Genomic DNA, 16,457 nt, shown 5'->3' with positions numbered 1-16,457 from the left:
GTTGTTCAGTCAGGAAATGCTACAGAGCTCACAGAAATTCCTCAGGGCTTTGTTGCAACTCGCTTTGCCTTTTCCCAACCAACCCAAGTCTCTTACCAAATCGGTGAAGTCATATCTGGCAACGACATTAAAAATAGCCTGTTTTTGTAACCCTGAATCATCAACCGATGACAGTAACACTCTGTATATTAAGTGTGGGATGTTTAACGGTTGTGTACTCACAACAGGCACAATAGTAAATCAGCCACAATGTTTGACTCTCTCTCTATCAGTGTATTTATCTTTCTCAGGAGGGAGCAACTTTGATCACTGTGAGACCGTAAAACTGTCGTCTTTACGACTCAGGGGGTGGGGGGGTGGATTGTGATCTACTACAAAGATAGACAGGACTATGGGGTATTGATTGGATGAAAATGTAAAAAAAGGTATGCCTTAAATGTCTTTAATTCAAGTTCACGAAATCAACATGGATGGAGGTGATGTTTTTCTCTTGTGATTCCTTTAAGAATACAATAATTACAGTCAGTCCAATAAATATCTGACTAAAATGACACCAAATCCCCCCATGACCTATGACTTATCATAGCCCACCTATATTCCAACTATATATTCATAATATTCATTCATTTAGTGACCTGTTTGTGTCACAGAACTCATTCTAGTTCCTGTTTAACTTTAGAAGTCATGTCTCCTTGTTTGGCTCCTTGACTTTCCCTCCTTGTCTCTGATTATTGTTCCCTGCCCTGATGTTTGTCTTCACCTGGTGACAGCACTTCATTGGGCTTGAGCTCTGTGTCACGGTGTTGGTTTGACTGTTTCGCTGTGTTTCCTTGGCTTCTCTCCAATCCCTGTTATTTAGTAAAATGGGCACTTGTCTTGCAACCTGCTCTGTCCGGCTTTTGGAGTCCACCCTCAAAACTTGACAGCTTGATTACAGTTATATTTATTCATTTGAAATGAGTGCCATTTGATTTAAAGAAGAGCGGTAATGGTGATAATAATTCGTCCGCCGTCACTGCTGCTATATTAAAGTTAATAAGCACTAATCATATCACAGTCTGTCCCTCATGAAACAATAGCAAAGAACAGGCATAAAAGTTTGTTCCAGAAATGTAAATGTCAGGACTCAAGCTCATGTTTGATTGAGTTGCCATCAAGTGGCTTCCGGAATAAGGTTAACGTCTGTTTGAGGTGAGGCAGAGGTGAAGTATGTGGGGTTAGGGGGATGGAGATTGTGTTGGTGTGGTCTATGGGTGGGGTGGGCTCGCTGGAACTGAAATGTAATGATGTGGATCATGGACAAACATGGCCTCTTCTTGGTGTTGGTTTGCTTAAACAGAAGATGTTTCTGTGGAATCTGACTTGACATGATAAAAGAAGAAACAATCTAATGACTTACACAGAGTGAGTCTTACAAGGGTGAATCTATGGGTGTGTGTGTGTGTGTGTGTGTGTGTGTGTGTGTGTGTGTGTGTGTGTGTGTGTGTGTGTGTGTGTGTGTGTGTGTGTGTGTGTGTGTGCGTGCGTGTGTGCGTGCGTGCGTGCATGTACAGAGGGAGTCCCACAGCGCACTGACACACTTCCTATCACTTTTATTTTAAAGCATCATTTTGCATGTTGATGAGAGTGAGTGATTGCCTTCAATGTAAATTCTGCAAATCAGAGTTTTGGAGGCCAAGATGAAAGTGGAAGAAATGAATCCCTCGGGGTCTAGATGCTGGTGGCACAGAGTGGTGGATGGTTATTGGAAATGTGTGAGACATTCCCTTGCTTGGCTGGAAAAAAAAAAAAGAGGTGGACTTGAGATACTGACGGGCGGACCGTCTCATAATGACATCCAAAGAAAGAGACAGCCTGGGTTTTTGGAAATGTGGGTCGCAAGATAAATGACATCTCGACTGAAGAGCAAGTGACATCAAGTCAAAAATACAAGGGCCGACAATGAAAACCAGAATGAATCAAACGGGTAATTTTGTACTAAAAACCAAATAAGACGAACATCCGTGATTCTCCCTCACAGGAATCTGAATTGCATCCACTGAAAGAAAGGAGAGAAAAAATTAAGAAGTGAATCATTCATTGACAAACCCAATTCTTTCCTGAGGGGTTAAACTGTAGTTACTTCAAAGTCTGAGTCATACAGCTATAAAATGAGCAGCTCCTGTACAGAAACATTTCGCTGTAAGCCACAGCATGAAAGGCATGGCCACAGCCTGCAGTTTATGAATATTTACCATTTTATGGCTGAGTTGAGTTGAGGGCTGAGCAAACCTGCAGTGTGTATTCAAGTCAACTGCTTCAATTGATGTTTACGCTGAAGGAAGTGACATCTATGAAAATGCACACAAATGCTGCCACCATACAATAAGATACTCACGCAATTAAAAAATTGATAAGATGTGTGTGATCTCTGACCTGACGCAGCCGGTCACTGTGTCCCTGTGTCACTGCAGCAGATTTTACTCACAACATGCTTGTCTCTGCACTATCCACTGGGGTGACTTATGAATCTTTTATCAAAACTGGCCTAATTGCTTAACCATCCATGTCCCGGTCCAGTGGTGAATGGCGGGAGGGAGACTGGGCCTGCCATAACTGTAATAAAAACAACAAGCAAAGACGCCGGCTTTTCCACCTCTGACAAGTCTGCCTCTCTCTTTACAGCTGTATTTATTTAAAGAAACGTGTGTTGAGGGCAGGGGTCTCTTTTAAGGGAAGTGCTGTGTAATTTTCAACATATTGAGACAAGAAAATGGTTTTGACTACTTAAAGAAAATTGTTACTCCCCTCATTGCTTGTTTGTATCATGGTGGGATCAAAAAAACAACTTTCGCTAAAGTGAATACAAATAATAATGAGACATAATAATTCACCAACATCTAATCTATCTTGATTGAAAAGTCTGGTTATCTTCCATCTTTTTACCCTTTTATACTCCACATTTCTGGATGTGTTTTCTCTGGTTGTCCACAAAAAAACAAGAAGCAAAATACAGCTTCCTGTCTCTCATCCGATCTACACCATCCAAAAAACAACTTTCCCTTCTGTTCTCACTCCCACTCTGTGACCTGCCTCACAGCAGAGGAAGCTGCTGCTGCTGCTGCTGCTGCAGGGTCAGACCGGAACAGCAGCTTTGAGAAAGTGAAAAGGAGCACACTGGCAAGAATCTTTGGGGAGTTTTGGACTCCAAACTCATCTCTCCATGTCCCTGGGAGCTGGCTAAGGAGTCCCAGGAAACTCCCGGCCATCCCTGCTCTTGTGGACCAAACAGCTGTACATTCTCACTTTTTGCTGGCTTTGGTCATTTGAACTCAGCCTCACTCACCTCCTGAAAATCCCTTGAAAAATAGACAAACTTGTTCACATTATTTCATTCAGAGTGGAGTGTTTGCTTGTAAGATTATTACATCTATAGATTCCATATTTGCCTTTAACAACTGAATCAAACATTGAATGATGTTTTCTCATCTCCCTTTGTTTGTTTGTAAATAACTGCAAAGCTTCCTGCTCACAGCTGGCGTTCAACTGAAATCCTCCCCCCCCCCCCCCCCCCCCCCCCCTTAACGTTTTTCCTGAATAAGTCAATATCAGGACTGTGTGTACGCCTGTGCCTGTTTGCATAATTACAGATGCGCCATTCCTCCTAAGCTGTCATTAGAAAAGGGAATGGGAATGACTCCAGGCTACAACCACCGCTTGCGGTTACGTAACATGTTCCTCTCGGATCCTGTCTCATCCCGGAGACAGCTGAAATCTCCCCCATCCTGCACAGCCTGTTATGTGAGGAAAGGCTTCTCCCTCAAATTCAGAGGAAGTGTGATATTGTCACGTCCCCCCTCTTCATTTAGAGGAAATCAGCCCGTGTTTTTTGTTGTTGTTGTTGTTTTTTTGTTTTGTTTTGGGTTTTTTTTTTGGGGGGGGGGTGGGGGTAGGGGGTGGGGTGTCTTTGTCTGGCTCGCTCGGTTTGGTGATGTTGCGCGTCTCCGTCGCTGTTCCACATGTGGCCGTGTGAGGGCGCAGTGAGCCCTACTTTGTTTTTCATCCAGGGATGCTGGTGGTCCGCAGACAAAAGGCACAATGATACTTGGAGCTCTATTGGAGAGATGTAGAAGAGCAAGGAGGCTTGGTGTGTAAAAAAAAAAAAAAAAAAAAAAAAAATTATATAAAAAAAATAAATAACCCAAAGCACAATTCTATAAACGAGCATTTATGGGAAATCACAACAGTGTAATTTCTGAGCAATGGTTTTACATTAACCCAGCAATGGCATGTGATGAGTGCGGGTGTTTCCATACACGAAACATGACTTTTCTACTACTTTGATGATGTTTAAGAAATTAATGTTATCTGTAGAACAAAAAATGACAGTCTTTACTTGGACAGTTTGCGCCTCAGGTCATCAATACCAGCCTGCCTGCTGCAGTGCCCTTGAGCAGTTTAAGCCAGACATCTCATCACTAACGGCCGGTGGGTTTCTTAAACTGCTTCCAATCCTGTATTTGACATTCCCATTGGAAATTGCTTGAGGCTTTCAATAATATAGAATTTCGATTATTTCATCTTTCTTGTTGTTGTTTTTGTGTATGTGTTTATGTCTTTGTTTTGCGTTGCCTCATCTCTTTCAGGGGTTGCTGTTTTTTTTTTTTTTTTCTTGCTTGCCTCTCCGCTTTTACAATATTTAGGCTATTTTCTCCATTCACCTTGAAAGAAAGATCCCAGCCAGCCTGTCTCCCGCGCCGCATCAAACCCAAAGCCCGACTGTACCACCCCCCAGCCAGGGTGGGAGGAGCCTGCTTTCCTCCCGCAGAAGTCAGTGTATAACACTCTGCAGCCAGCCACAATGTGTGTCAGAGGACTGTCTGTGCTCCCAAAGTAGATGACTGCTCTAAATCTGGTGTCTGTATTACTGACTGCGAGACACGAGAAAAATTGGTTCGCACGTTATCATCCCAAGTCAGGACGAGGTGAGCATCTTCTCATTTCAGCTTTGCATCACATCGAATGCTATTTTTTGGTCTCACGTTTTCATAGAAAACACGGTCTATGTTAGATTAAACTGTTGTCTATGTTAGATTAAACTGTTGTCATTTAGTCATTATTTTTTTCCTGCAGAGACATTTTTTTTGTGTCCACAATTACTCGGGTGTTTTAAGTGAGTGGCGCGTCAAGGAGACATTGTGCACAGTTTGTGCGTCACGGTCACATTTACGCACATTCTTCTGTGAGATTTGTGTGGTTTTTAAACCTCACAGAGGAGTGAGTGTCTGTGTGTGGGCTTTGACTCATGCTTTTTGTACGGCGCACTTTTCAGGTGTGAGAGAAGGAATGGGCTGAGACGCTCTTGTCATATTGGAGACTAAAGTATCTGGGTTTTTTTTCCGTTCACAGGTTTTTCCATTGTGGGATAGAATGCCGGCGAGCATTAGTAAAAACTCCGACATGGAGTTTGACTCCTTACAACCATGTTTCTACCCGGATGAGGACGACTTCTACTTCTGTGGTCCCGACTCAGCGCCACCGGGGGAGGACATCTGGAAGAAATTCGAGTTGTTACCCACTCCGCCCCTCTCCCCGAGCCGAGCTGCGCTACCGGGAGAGCCGGCGAATGCCTCCCCGGAAGCAGACCCCCTTGGCTTCGGCTTGGGGGACCCACTGGACTGGGCTTCGGAGCTGCTGCTCCTGCCTGAGGACGATATATGGGGAGCATCCGACGATGGAGACCTGTTCGGCTCTGCTATGGATACTAACCCCAACAGCATCATTATCCAGGACTGTATGTGGAGTGGCTTCTCCGCCAGGGAAAAGTTGGAACGGGTTGTTACGGAGAAACTCGGCAAGGCTATTTCGACAGTCACTGCGGGCGCCAGGAACGTGTGCGCCAAGGCGCAGGAGGTGGTGAGCCGCAGCTCGGTGTCAGAGTGCGTGGACCCCACGGTGGTGTTCCCCTTCCCGGTCAACAAGAGAAACAGCAGCAGGGACGCATCTGGATCCGCTAACACGTCCACACTCAACGGGAGCGCGTCTAGTGACTCTGGTAAGAATTTAAAAATGTCAGAAAATGCTTTGTTTACACTTTTGGATCAAATTCAAATCCATCGAATCACTGTGATATTATTATCATTTCTATTGTTATTATAGTAGTAGAGTAGTAGTAGTAGACTACGCTGTGTTTGTTATTGTTATTATTATACTGAGCCACGTAATATCCTATTGGAGTGACTGAAACTTGTTCATATGACTGGCCCAGAATCGGATTACCTCGTTACATTACACACCCACACACACACACACACACACACACACACACACACACACACACACACACACACACACACACACACACACACACACACACACACACACACACACACACACACACACACACACACACACACACACACACACACACACAGAGGAGTAGTGACACAGTGAACGGGGTTTATGTAATCAGCAGGCTCTTCATCCGGCAGATGGCAGTAAAATGGGGAATTGTGTGCCTTACTGAACTCAGTAGGCATCTGAGCCAAACAAAAAGACACCACACACAGACGCACGCGCACAAACAGGCACAGACAGAAACACACACACGCACTGTAAAGCAGGTTGTTGGAGGGAGAGATGGAAAGATGTTCAATAATGTTACTAGATGATAACGTGTCTCCTTCACAGTACCGTGAATGTTGTCATTACGCATGGATTAAGTTGACAATTTGTCCACAGTAGGTGAGAAATCGGCACTTACTTTATGCAGTTCGTGAAATGCTGCCACTAGTTCACGTGATAACTAAAATTAAAAGATAAATGTGTAGTATTGTTTTTTTTTTAAAGAAAACATTGCTTGTAATAACAATCACGCACAAAAATATAGACACACGTCTATGTTGTTTTCCTTTATGCTTCCAAATAATCTTGGGTGATGCGTTTGAATTGGGCTGTGTGTATTTAATACGGCTAAGACTTCACCACCCGTGTATGTGGCCCATGACTTTCCTAAACAAACACTCACGCGCCCTTATCAGCGTGTTTTCGCTGTGAAAATCCAGTACAAAGGCCTCCAGCTTGGCACATAGGGCATACTCAGCCAGCCTTGCCAAACACCTCCTCCACAGCGAAGAAAAGAGGACGGAGGAGAGCCCTGACTGCTTCTTTTTGAGGTGGGCGGGGGCGGGGGGTGACAGCTTTGAACGAGCGCTCCATCTCGACAGCTGTCTCCCTGGCGCCGCTCCAGTTCTGGGGCTTAAAGGCTGGTGATCCGATCGCCTGCCGCCCCGCCGTCCGGCGCGCTGCGCCGCCACAATGCGCTTCCGCCGCTTGCGGCGTTAAGATGCGCTCCTCTTTGTGTTCGACATTCTCATCAAAGAAACAAGGACTATGAAAGCTAAAACGAGGGCTTTTTGTTCCCAGATATGTCCACAATCAGACACTACTTCTGTAAAATAAATAATATAAAAACATTTTTTTTTTTTAAAACCCACAGAGAACTTGAACTGTCATCTTAATAAACAAGGATTTTTGTTAAGCTCTCTTGCCGTCTATGCTCCTCTTGGCTGCAATAATTGAGCTGTTCTAATCTGAGAATGGAATAATTGAATCTCAGCCTCACATGTGGCCAGACCAGCCACTCCCCCTCATCCAGCCAGCTGTGCCCAGCTCCACAACAGTGTGTGTTGAGACAGCATCCTGCGCTGGTGTCTGAAGTGGGTTTCCCATAAGCTGTAAAATGCCACACTCTTCAGATGCTCCTGAGCTGATAATGAGAGCTATTATCACAAAGGCATTTTAACAGGTCCTCACACTCTCTGTCTTTATGATTGGTCACTTCCTCTCACCTTCAAAAGCAACTATGGATGATAAGTCTCAGCTGCTCTGCTTGATTTTATTGCAGGCATTAAGATCAAGAGCTCGACTGGAAATTAGATTTTTTTTTTTTTTTTTTTTACCTTCATCAAAGTTAAAGTTAAGTTCTTAATGCGTCTGCTGCTATCACACACATTCAGTGCGACTGGAGCGGCGCTGATAGGCTGAGCACATCGGGCTAAAACTGTCTCATCTCACCAGAGAAGATTAGGGGAAGTTTTAAAGGAGGGAGAGAGCGAGAGAATGAAGGCAGAGATCCAACCTGTCTGCTCAGCAATGAGACTGAACGTGTCAATGCCTGCAGAGTAGATTAGCAGAGAAGTGACTGACACTAAGCATTAAGAGGTTTCTGCTTGTGCAAACAGCATTGAGCAACCGTCCCTCTCCCACACACACTCCCTTGATCTCATTCACATGTGCACATACTCATATACATACCTGTCACCTGCTGGTGATGACATCGTGTGAATAGTTGGTATGTCAGAGTGATAACATCAGTCTTGGTGTTCTCTTTTCCCAGAAGAGGAAGATGAAGATGACGAGGAGGAAGGAGATGAAGAAGATGAGGAGGAGGAGGAAGAGGAGGAGGAGGAGGAGGAAGAAGATGAAGACGAAGACGAAGATGAAGATGAAGAGGAGGAGGAGATTGATGTGGTAACAGTGGAGAAGCGGCGTTCCACAATCCACAGGGCATCGCCCACGGCGACAGGCACAGTTACCATCTCTGTGCACTCCAAGAGCCAAGACGCAAGAGGAGTTGTCTCAGGGTCCGGCGTGGTGAGCCGCTTCATCAGCCGAGCGCCTCAGGAGCTGATCCTGAAGCGGAGTTCAGTCCACCAGCAGCAACACAACTACGCGGCCCCCTCCCCGTACGCTTCAGACGACGACCCGGCCCCGCCCCCCAAGAAGCAGAAGACATCGGACGCGCCTCGCCCTCCCACCCGAACCATCTCGTCGTCCTCCTCATCCTCTTCCTCATCCTGCGGCTCAGTCACCAGCACGTCGGGGGCCCGCAGCAAGCGCAGCAACAGCGGGGACAGCAGCCCGCGTGGCAGCTCCGACTCGGAGGACAGCGAGCGCCGACGCAACCACAACATCCTGGAGCGCCAGCGTCGCAACGACCTGCGCTCCAGCTTCCTGACTCTGCGAGACAACGTGCCGGAGCTGGCACACAACGAGAAGGCGGCGAAGGTGCTGATCCTGAAGAAGGCCACCGAGTATCTGAGTTCACTAGAGACTGAGGAGATGAGGCTCCAGCAGGAGAAGGACAGGCTCCATGCCCGCAGGCAACAGCTGATGCGCAGGCTGGAGCAGGCGAGGACTCGCTAATAGACAACTGCTACAACACAGAAACACTCACATAAACCCTGGATGACCCCCCCCCCCCCCCCCCCCCCTCTCCCCACCTCTCTGCCTCAACTCAGTCTGAAACACAAATTAACATGCACACATAGGCCTATACACTTACGCACAGGCACATAGGCCTGAATATCTATCTTACACAAGCCCACACAAATAAATCTCAGAGGAAGTTTATCTTCAGATGATGACACAGCCACAGGAGGAGGGGAGGGGAGGGGGGGGGGGTTGTTGGAGGGATGCTCGGACTTTCACTGCCGCCACTTTTTTTGCACATTTGTTGACGTTAAGAATGTTTAGGGTTTACTTTTTTCAATCCAGTCACATTGAGGAAAGATTAAAAAAAGAGAAAGAATGAGGAAGCAGAGAGGACACACTTTTTTAGTCTTCCCTTCCTCTGGTTTTTATATCATTTCTATTTGTATTTGTATTTTTTTTTTTTTTTTTTGTACTCACTGTGACACCAGCCTGGAATCTAGTGATTCCTACAGGGACGGGTGTTCGAGGGCACTTTGCTTGGAGAGTTCACATAAAAAGAAGCGGTGCACACTTACTTTGCCTTCACCCCTGCAAAAACTGAAAAGACTATAATGAGGCGTTATGGGTCACATAAACAATGCCACTACAGGTTCTCTTTCTCTCACTCCTCTCACACTGGTGCTCAAACCAAGTCAGTGGATGTATAACTGTGCACCTTGCTAGCCGACACTTTTGTATATAACAATATTGTACAGACAAAATACACTCAGATCTGCCTTGTTTTGTAATACATTTTTTCCTTGGGTTTTTTTTTATATACATGTCAGGAAGCTGCCAATAACTAGACTGGAAGTTTATATACCTTTAAAAGTACTGTAAGGCCTCAATTTTTGAGAGTCATGAAACTTTGTAATATTACAATATATTGTTTGTTTCTTCTCTTTTTCTTTGTATTGTATCATATTACTAATTTTACACACCTTTATGCTTTTAGTGTGAACCTGATACATACTAAATTTGATACTTATATTTTCGTATGAAAATGAGTTCTTGGTAGATATCACTTTATCTCGTCATTTTGTTTTCTTTTATCTCAAATAAATCTTTTGTACAGCAAATGTGTTCTATCCTCATGTACCTGGCTTTTTCTTTCTTTCTCTTTTGTTTATATTTGTTTATATTATCGGGTGCATAGAACTGGGTAAACTGATATAAGATGTTTTTTTTGTTTTTTTCATTTCTAAAATGTACATTTAGTGCTGCAACTCATAGCACTTTGAAATACCTCATTTTGAAAAATAAATAGACATCATAAAATTGTAATTTTTGTCTTTGTGGATCCTTCGTCTGAAAAAAAAAAATCAAACTGTGATCACCTTTCACACCCTTGTTCTTGCTTTGTGTTTCTTTGTTTATTCTGCTGTTTGCTTCCACATTTCTGTGTTTGTTTTGCTGCTCCTAAAACATTCATCCTGACAAAGAAAGAGTGTCTTCTGAATCCTCTCTGTCTCAGCACCCTGCGGCTACCTCCCCCTCTGTAGCCTCTCACACCCACCCACACACACCTACACACACCTACACACACATTTCAAGTGCTCACACACACACGCACACACACACACGCGCACACGCACACACACACACACACACACACACACGCACACGCACTTCTCGATTTCCCTCTCTCACCAACGCGGCTCTTCCTACAACATTGTTCAGCCTGTTGCCATGGAAACAGGAGCAGCTGCTGAGTGGCAGACACGAGAGTGAGTCTTTTATTTGTCCGTTAGTAGTCTGTGTATTCCTGCCCGCGTGTGTGAATGCAAATGTGTGTATGTGTGTCTACCTTTTGTCGCGGTCTGTGTGTGGCCCGGGCGCCTGATATCTCCGGCGTTGTGCGCTGCCTGCCCCGATGCCAGGACAAGGCTGGATACTGTTTACCAACATCAGCCACATGGCTTTACCCCCTCCAGCCCACCCTCGACACCACCTCTGCCATTCCACCTCCTCCATCCACCCCTCCCTTTCTCTCCCTCTCTTTCCTTCTTCCCTCTGTGCCTCCGGTGCAGGGCCTTAGCCCAAATATGCGCCTTTCAGGCGTCTGGCCAGGCGTGCTCTGGAGATGTCTGAAAGAGAAATCTGTTGCTACGGTCTGCGTAGCCATTCAGCACAACAGTGCGTTCACAGAGGGTAGGAGCAGGGAGAGGGACTCAACACATTTAAGTCATCCTTTTCACCTAAGGAGACTGGATAGCACTGCTGGTTACCCCGGGGTCACGTCTGTTGGCTCAAGGTGGCCCAACTCTTCCAATAATAAGGCACACCAAATCGCAGGCATCTTCGAACTTGAAACATGTTTCTCTGACAAAGTTTAAATGTGCAATGTGAAATTTTTCTATATTTTTCATTTTTTTTTTTTTTTATTGTAATGAATCGTTTGCGATTGTGAGGGTTGTCAAAATTCCATCCTCACTACCAGAGGAGCAAATTATGACCACGCACATCTACCACACGCATTTAGGAAATTGATGATAGTTAATTGAAAGAAAATAATTAGTTTTTATAGTTCTCCCAAATTCACTTCAGCAGGTGAACGTTTCAAATGTTCTTGACTTATCTGGGAAACCAATAATTCATTACTTATGGGAAATAGCTTCAGGGGCCGCAGGTTATTGGAAAGGGGACCTCCTATGACCCATAGGCTGAGAGATGCCGTTGCTACATTGTTTTTATTATGTAACCTTGTGTCATGCTTTTCCATGTCTGTTATTTGCCACCATACACACTGTATTTCCTTTTTCTCCAGCTATACACGATATTTGTCCATCTCTTGTAAAGCAGTTTGTGATAATGTAAGTACATGCACATATATATATATATATATACGTATATACATATATTCATACTATATTCTACATACGACACACTATGAGTTCTCTATCATATCACAAGATGAATCAAATGCCCCTTTTGCTTCCTCATTGCCACACACGTCAAAATCAACTGATCAGGAGCACCTTCATCCTCACTTGCAGAATCCGAAGGACCCTGAGGTATGTGCTCCGTGTAGGAGACAGAACTATATGAAGACTGATGACTTTGTTTTGGAGCTGAGACAGCTCAGGACTGAGCCTCACGGTGGGGGAGTGGAACTGGTGGATTACATAACAGAGGTCTGGTGTCTTTGTGGGTGCTTACTGTGTGTGTGTGTGTGTGTGTGTGTGTGTGTGTGTGTGTGTGTGTGTGTGTGTGTGTGTGTGTGTGTGTGTGTGTGTGTGTGTGTGTGTGTGTGTGTGTGTGTGTGTGTGTGTGTGTGTGTGTGTGTGTGTGTGTGTGTGTGTGTGTGTGTGTGTGTGTGTGTGTGCGCGTCCTCTTGGGACTTCCCCTTACCATCTGCCTAATGACTTATCCTGCTTGGTTATAGGATGAAAACAAGTTCATGGACAATAGTGCTGAAAATTTGAGGGAGAAAAAAAGAGAAAAACAATGTATCAGAGCCAACAGGGGCAATATTCCTCAGATGATAATAATGACTGTAACTCTTAATATCAATCTTCAAATCTGCTCACACTTTGCAACAGTGTCCAGGGCCACCTCGTTTGCCTCAAAGTCCACTGTTAGCTGTGTCCGCACTCTGACTTGTGCTCCGTCTTCAGCCACAAACTGTTACACACCCGTCTCAACCATAGCTAAGCTACACATTCTCTGAAATGAGGCTAATTGTTTGGGAAGGGGGCTGACATTCGGGGAGTAGCCTTCTTCTACGTTAAACAGACATATGGCCATGGCTTTTCCCTGATTAATATCCATTATCTCTCTGCCCCCTGACGGCCTGGCTGGAGTTACACAGAGACACACACACACACAACACAACTCTAATGGGCTTATACCCCACAGACGGATGTGTATTAAAGCTACACAGAAGATAATGTGTTATGTTTGCGCGTGTGTGTTGCCATCGTCGGGTTTTGTGATCCTCATTACTGCCGACATTAATCGACAAACAATTGCCGCAACCTTTCCATTGTCCTGTTGGACATCCGATCTGTATTCAACATGCTAACCTTCACATATGGAGCGAAACAATGGCGCCTGTGTGCGTCCACACACAAGTATATTTGTGTGCCTGAAATGTGCCAACCTCTGCACAATGGCATGGCCATCACCCATGCGCCACACGGGGCTCTGTTTGCTCGGAGCCCCTCTATTTGTGTGTGTGTGTGTGTGTGTGTGTGTGTGGAGGCTGATGTGGGGTGGGTGGAAGGGGGCGTCGCCATCTGTTGTGGGGTCCAGCGTGGTCGCAGGTGCTCATAAGTGGTGTGTGTTTGGGTTGTGGTCGGTAGAGCCTGATACAAGGAGGCTTTCGGGAGTACGGGGCAGAAAACATGGATGTGCGTATCTATATGTGGTGGATGAGGGGCAGTTCCTCGAGCGAACCGATTGCCCCAGCTCAGTGATATGCAGCCGTGACAAAGAGCTGTGGAGCTACAGTAATTGCAGAGCACATAGTGGACAGTGAAGCAGGAGAGGGAGGGCAGGAGGGAGGGAGGGAGTACCAGGAGAGAAAAGGAGGCCCGAGTGTTTGATCAAAGTTTACCAAAGTCTGGGGAGATTTGCATACAGATGGTACTGTAGCACGGCCCCCCGGAATACCATTCCCTCTCTTTATTTTCTCTCTCTCTCTCTCTCTCTCTCTCTCTCTCTCTCTCTCTCTCTCTCTCTCTCTCTCTCTCTCTCTCTCTCTCTCTCTCTCTCTCTCTCTCTCTCTCTCTCTCTCTCTCTCGCTCTCTCTCTCTCACAAACACACACACAAATGTAATAGGGTTTCATTGAGGAATTCATGAATAGCCTTTCAAGAGCGTGTTCTGAGGAAGAAACGGCTTGGCTGCACAACACAGATCCTAGGAAAAGAAAGCAGGAGTGAGGGAGAGCAGTGGAGAAAAAGAAAAGAAAAGAAGAGATTAAGAAAAAAAAAAGCAATGATTAAGACAGAAGAAGCGCAAGAGTATAGCAACAATGGTTGGAAATGAGAGGAAAAGCCTCCCTACAGCACTAATTACGAAATAAATTCCACCAGTAAGCTTATGCTCGGCAGTAAGGAAATGCATGTACAGCCACTTTTAATGTACAACAGCAAGTCAGATGTCTCCCTGCTACGCTACGACTCTAAAGTTCATTGATGTGAAGGTATTGATCAGGTAAAGCCTGTCCTCTTGTGTAAGTTCCATGTTTCTTTGAAGTCATTGTTTTGAGGCAGGCCCCTGGCAATCACCTGTTTGAGCATGTGACTGAGCTGCGCCACAAAATGACATCTGAGAGTGAAAGCTGCAAGCATGTTCACAACCAGCCCCAACTTGCAGCACTTGTGAAAGTATAGGAGAACATCAGGATTGTAGTTTCGAGGACTGTGTTTGAATATAAACAGCCACCTGCATTACACAGCCGGCATTTAGAAACACTCGGCTGTCAGTGAGTAATTTGTCAAGCATTCACCTAAATGGTTGTCTCTAAGTGCTCTACAAAAGAAGTCAAAGAGCAGAGTTAGAAATTACTGTAAATTTCAAATGTAATTTACATTAATCGCAACATACAATCCAGCGACTGAAGCAAACCCTTGAAGAATATATTTCTCAATCAGATTCCTGATGAGAAGAATTTGCTCACTTGGTATCTTAGACACTTGTAAAGGTGTTACTTTTACTTTAACAGGGTCATTCAAATTGATTCTAACAAGGGAACAAACTTGTGACCTTTCAGCCACATGTTGCTTCAAGCCTGCTGTGCCTAACGATTGTGTTACTGCACAATTAATAAGGGTACCCCAACCAGCATGTCATCTTTGTTATCCAAACTCCTTTTAAACGCAGGGCAAATCATTTGTTGTGTGGTTAGCATAAACACACTGACCTGCTGTAAATGCATTAAATGTAAATAGTGGAAACAAAAACAAAAAAGACTCAGATGATTATTAGTCTTGCAAAGAGAGCGTGCTGTGTTGTTCTTTGTAAGTGTTGTTCCATAGGTGTGTTTGTGTTATAGAGCAATCTCTTTACCTCCTTCTGTGTATGTGTGGTTACGCATACGTGTGTACACTTATCCCTTTGTGCGCCTGTTTATTTGGGGTAATCACCAGGGCGCTTCTGTGTTTGTACATTTGTAGTGAGATTGATTCATGACCGTTGCTCTAAAGGAAACAGATAACAAATGGTTTTCTGGTCTAATAAACACTGCCTGCCTGTAAACTAAATAAGACTAAACTAAACCATCCTCTGCACGCAGACTCAGAAGGCCGGATGAATGGCCAGCTGGGAAACTGTCTGTTAGAAAGGTAAAACCCAACCAGAGACATATTGACTGTAAGTTAATTGTGGCGTAGCAGTGTCACCTCAGGCCTGCACTGACTTCCCAGACTCCCTGGTGGTTTACGCTTCCAGTCAATGAGTTTGTATTTGAACGGGGTCATACTTCACTTCAACACCACTGCAAGGTTTACAGCCATTTTATACAGCAATACACGCAAAGGTTTCAATCCCTCTTAGCAAGTGGAATACTTTGTTGATACTGAAATTAAATAAATGCAACCCTCTGAAGCAGCTCAGGCTTTTAAACATCTGGTTTGGCCCTTAAGTTACCTTACACAGCTGACTTATTGGAACCAGTAACACACATTACAAATTATTAGTAGCTGTCATCGGTTGACAAGTGGGAAAAGCCTGATGTCATTTGAGTCTTTGAACTTTGTGGTACCTCCATAACCTGAGAATCTTTGAAAAAAAAAAGCTAACTTTGAAAAAGTTGAGTGACCAAGCATTTAAAGGCGACACAAAAAGATGCCAAAACACCTAAGTAATAATTAACAAGGGTTTCTCCAAGTCAAGGATCTGGTCAAAACCCTGTTGAATTTCCTGGACACAAGAAGAACAATCATAGTAAATCATATCTTCTAATTTCAGCATCCGAGTCAGTTCGACAATTCCTCTGCAGACAATCTCAGGGACTAGTGAAGCATCATGGTGTCTGCACAGGGAAAAATCGCTCTGTTCTTGGCCATGTTGGGGTCAAAGGGGCAGACATGGCACCTGACATGGGTTTAATTATATTTTCTGACTGAAATGTACAAAATCTTCATCAGCCAAGAAATTGTAATTTACCTGAGAAGCTGAGGCAGGATATGCACCAGTGACAACATGACAGTTGCATAGATATCAATATTAATGAAGGGGAGCAGGATGTGTTCCTTCTTTCTGTTTCATTATGCATAA

The 16,457-nt window shown here is 44.7% G+C and overlaps 1 protein-coding gene across 1 annotated transcript; it reads left to right on the top strand.

Annotated features, from left to right (window-relative positions):
* Positions 1 to 4,846: 4,846 nt before the first annotated feature.
* Positions 4,847 to 10,470, top strand: mycn (MYCN proto-oncogene, bHLH transcription factor). Its single transcript, XM_080513665.1, has 3 exons — positions 4,847 to 4,964; positions 5,389 to 6,034; positions 8,378 to 10,470. The coding sequence occupies exons 2-3, from the start codon at positions 5,410 to 5,412 to the stop codon at positions 9,184 to 9,186; spliced, it is 1,434 nt and encodes a 477-aa protein (XP_080369791.1). The 5' UTR covers positions 4,847 to 4,964; positions 5,389 to 5,409; the 3' UTR covers positions 9,187 to 10,470.
* The last annotated feature ends 5,987 nt before the right edge of the window (positions 10,471 to 16,457 follow it).

Source organism: Blennius ocellaris (assembly GCF_963422515.1).
Source record: "Blennius ocellaris genome assembly, chromosome: 18".
Taxonomy (NCBI): Eukaryota; Metazoa; Chordata; class Actinopteri; order Blenniiformes; family Blenniidae; genus Blennius; species Blennius ocellaris.
The sequence above is the reverse complement of the archived record's forward strand: the minus strand, read 5'-3'. Positions and strand labels throughout refer to the sequence as shown.

Bases quoted from the DNA above. Each gene is read 5' to 3' on its own strand.
- mycn (XM_080513665.1), top strand. From the start codon at position 5,410: ATGCCGGCGAGCATTAGTAAAAACTCCGACATGGAGTTTGACTCCTTA. The intron at 6,035-8,377 runs GTAAGAATTTAA...CTCTTTTCCCAG, and splicing joins GAGCGCGTCTAGTGACTCTG to AAGAGGAAGATGAAGATGAC.